Source organism: Rhyacophila brunnea, unplaced genomic scaffold (genome assembly GCF_057557595.1).
Source record: "Rhyacophila brunnea isolate RB1 unplaced genomic scaffold, BYU_Rbru_1.0 scaffold_15, whole genome shotgun sequence".
NCBI classification, from domain to species: Eukaryota; Metazoa; Arthropoda; class Insecta; order Trichoptera; family Rhyacophilidae; genus Rhyacophila; species Rhyacophila brunnea.
Window position 1 is genome coordinate 34,060,441 of NW_028232806.1, and position 3,061 is coordinate 34,063,501.

Genomic DNA, 3,061 nt, shown 5'->3' on the forward strand with positions numbered 1-3,061 from the left:
ATTCTCTCATTCCCCATTCATGAACGTCATCCCACTGCTGTACATTTGGCGGTGCATCTGGAGAATGGTCAACAAGTTTATTTCAACGCATCGAATGTTGCTCTACGTGCTGAAATATCTCCAGCGCCAACATTGACCAGTTTCTTATCGATTTGCCAAAGCGATCCGTTTGCACGAACGTTGTTCTACTCTAAGATGCCACGTTATTACACTTGGAACGCTTCATCGAAGAAATTTTAACGTCGGAAGCAAGGCGATGCGATTCCTGATCACCCGGATGTACATTCTACTGATGCTCTTGGTCGCATTTGCACAGTTCATCCGAAGAATGGCGAATGAATCTACTTGCGGTTGTTGCTGGTAAATGTTCGTGGGCCGACATCTTTTGAATCACTTCAAACTGCCAATGGTGTAGTGTGCCCAACATTTTGTGCTGCATGTCAAAAGCTCAATTTGCTTGAAAACGATACTCATTGGGACATGACAATCGCTAAAACATTTGTTTCTGCATCTCCAAGTCAGATACGCACATTATTTGCTATCATTATTTCGACATGCTTCCCATCAAATCCACCTGAGCTGTGGAACAAGTACAAGGATTACATGTCAGAAGACATTTTACATCGAATTCGTGTCAGTTCAGAGAATCCCGATCTCGAAGTGAATGAGGAAATACATAACCAGGCTTTGCATTTGATCGAAGACATGTATTATCTCATGTGCGGCAGTTTGTTAGTCAAGTTAGGAATGCCAATGCCTGATCGTGGAATGAATGACCGACAAGCAGTATTTCGAAACACTCAGCAATGGCCAAAGTTTTGGTAGCAAGTAAAATCATCACCTGGGATGAATGCACAATGGCGCACAAATGCGCATTGGCAGCACTTAATTGAACTATGAAAGATCTGCGCAATTACTCAAGATGTTTTGGTGGCGCAATGATTCTACTATCTGGATACCAATTCTGGAATGAAGCACTACCGAAGTATGCTAGAAATGAGTATCAAACCTGCTACCAGCAAGTTCCAGCCTGCTTCATGACGCGATAGTGTGTCCTCCGACGCTTCCGCGGAAGTATACCGCTTCGCCCTGTGTCCAATAATGCAACGTAATATTTGCCAAAAATCGGGTGTACATTTATGATCGCCTAGGAGTTTGCATTAAATTATTGTCTATGCCCTCACTGACAGCAAAATTTGGCGCGCAGAGTAGTTTTATATCAACAAATATGTCGGTAAGTGAACATCATTTGAACATTTATTTCGGATATATCTTTTATAGAATAGTATCTAGAAATCATACTAAAAGTGTATTTATTTATTCCTTTACAGACAGAAACGAAAAATGGCAATTGCGAATAGTGTGCAGATGGAAATGCTGGTACAGTTAATGGACTGTAAGTACTTACACAAAATTTTTATTCATTTCATTGTAAACGTATCTCGTATACTCGTAAGAAATGTACCCTACTAAAATAATGCTAACATGTGGTAGTACAAACATACAAAATTAAATTTAGATATTAACAAATAAATAAGCGAATAAATATAATATTAGTTAGACACTTACCCAAACACCAGAGTCTGAGATGCTATTTGGTTGATAATATGTCTGACACATTTGGTTTGTACCATTTAGTAATATCTCTACGCAGATGTATTATTTTCACACCATTTTTTCTATGCTATTATTGTACCCTTCAGCTACTGTAACTCAAACTGCCTTAACCGCAATGACGATGTGAAATACTATAAAATTACCCTATTTTCCTTAGTGCATCTTGAACTCGTCGCAGGAAGGATATCCAACGACCTCACCTGCATTGAAATCGAGAGGCAGTGGCGGGAGATTGCAGTGCGACTCAATGCTTGTGGGGGTGCCACGAAAACATGGCGAGATTGGAAAAAGGTGATGTACTATTACTATATAATATGTTTAATAATTATTATTTCTTCGATTATCAGCTGTATTCATAAATTAAACCAGGTCTTTTGAAAGTATCCCAAATGTCACTGCCGTGTACACAGTACTACAGTCTGTATTCTATAAACTGGCGTACACGTCACACGGAAAGCATTGTGCCATCGCGTTGAACTGTTGCAAGCTTTCAATGGGACGGAACGAGATGGATGCGGGGGGAAACCGGCACGCAGCTTATAGAAGACAGACTTTAGATTGTTAGGTAGGTAGTAATATTGTTGAAATTGAAAAATTAAAATTATTATTGTTTTAACAGGTATGGCAACACACACGGCGCAACACGCGGGCCAAAATGGCCAAAATCATCATTTCCCAGAGGAAGACGGGAGGCGGCCCGCCCTGTAGAATCCAGCTGTCTGCTCTCCAGAACCGAATTTTGGCTCTCATACAGCCAATAACGTTTACTGGTGAGGAGCACATTGGACAGGGGAGCTTCTCTGGGGTAGGTAGGTCATTCATAAAATTCTATATTGATTAACAGTATAAAATGATTCATCCGTCGCATGTTTACTTATGATGATTACATTTAATTTACAGATACGTCATGATGTCCTGTCGCGTATTGGTGCCGCTGCTTCTCCTCCTTCTGCAGAAGTTGGTGCCGCGGAGTAGTCCGGCAATAGCATGTGGAGCGTGCACCCTGCAACTCCTCCTTCTACAGAAGTTGCCGGCAACACCATGCAGAGAGTCGGGGCTCGGAATATGTCACCATGTCGAGTGACATATTCAGAGTCATCAGATGCAGACATGGAAACCCCCGAATGTGCAATCTCTGCGACACCACGGGTCACGGCTGGAACTGTTGCACAGGAAGACAGTGCTGCCTTCACGAGAGCCCATGCTGCTACACGTGAAGGCAGTGCTGTCTTCCCAGCAACAGTGAGAACCCGCAGGCTCTCGTTGTCCCAAACTTCTGTGGCAACGCAGACAATGGGTCCGGTGCCCGTGTTAAATACCACTCTAGAGTTGCTGACCATCAATGTTGCTGCGCTCAGGTCTGACATGGTAGCTCTCAACATTGCAACCAAGTCAGAGTTGAGCGCACTAATATTACTACTCGGTGCAAAAATAGACAATCTCG

The 3,061-nt window shown here is 42.4% G+C and overlaps 1 protein-coding gene across 2 annotated transcripts; it reads left to right on the forward strand.

Annotated features, from left to right (window-relative positions):
- The first annotated feature begins 961 nt into the window (after positions 1 to 961).
- On the forward strand, positions 962 to 2,647 carry LOC147075256 (uncharacterized). Of its 2 annotated transcripts, none has more exons than XM_085942892.1 (4): positions 962 to 1,396; positions 1,775 to 1,908; positions 2,237 to 2,422; positions 2,518 to 2,647. In XM_085942892.1, the coding sequence occupies exons 1-4, from the start codon at positions 1,345 to 1,347 to the stop codon at positions 2,590 to 2,592; spliced, it is 447 nt and encodes a 148-aa protein (XP_085799018.1). In that variant the 5' UTR covers positions 962 to 1,344; the 3' UTR covers positions 2,593 to 2,647. The 2 variants fall into 2 exon arrangements, with proteins under 2 accessions (XP_085799018.1, XP_085799019.1); XM_085942893.1 differs by having other exon boundaries at positions 2,237 to 2,426; positions 2,518 to 2,600.
- Positions 2,648 to 3,061: the final 414 nt, after the last annotated feature.

Excerpts from the sequence above, each read along its gene's own strand:
- LOC147075256 (XM_085942892.1), top strand. The coding sequence starts at position 1,345 with ATGGCAATTGCGAATAGTGTGCAGATGGAAATGCTGGTACAGTTAATG. Across the intron at positions 1,397-1,774 it reads GCTGGTACAGTTAATGGACT|TGCATCTTGAACTCGTCGCA; the intron begins GTAAGTACTTAC and ends TATTTTCCTTAG. Across the intron at positions 1,909-2,236 it reads CATGGCGAGATTGGAAAAAG|GTATGGCAACACACACGGCG; the intron begins GTGATGTACTAT and ends TTGTTTTAACAG.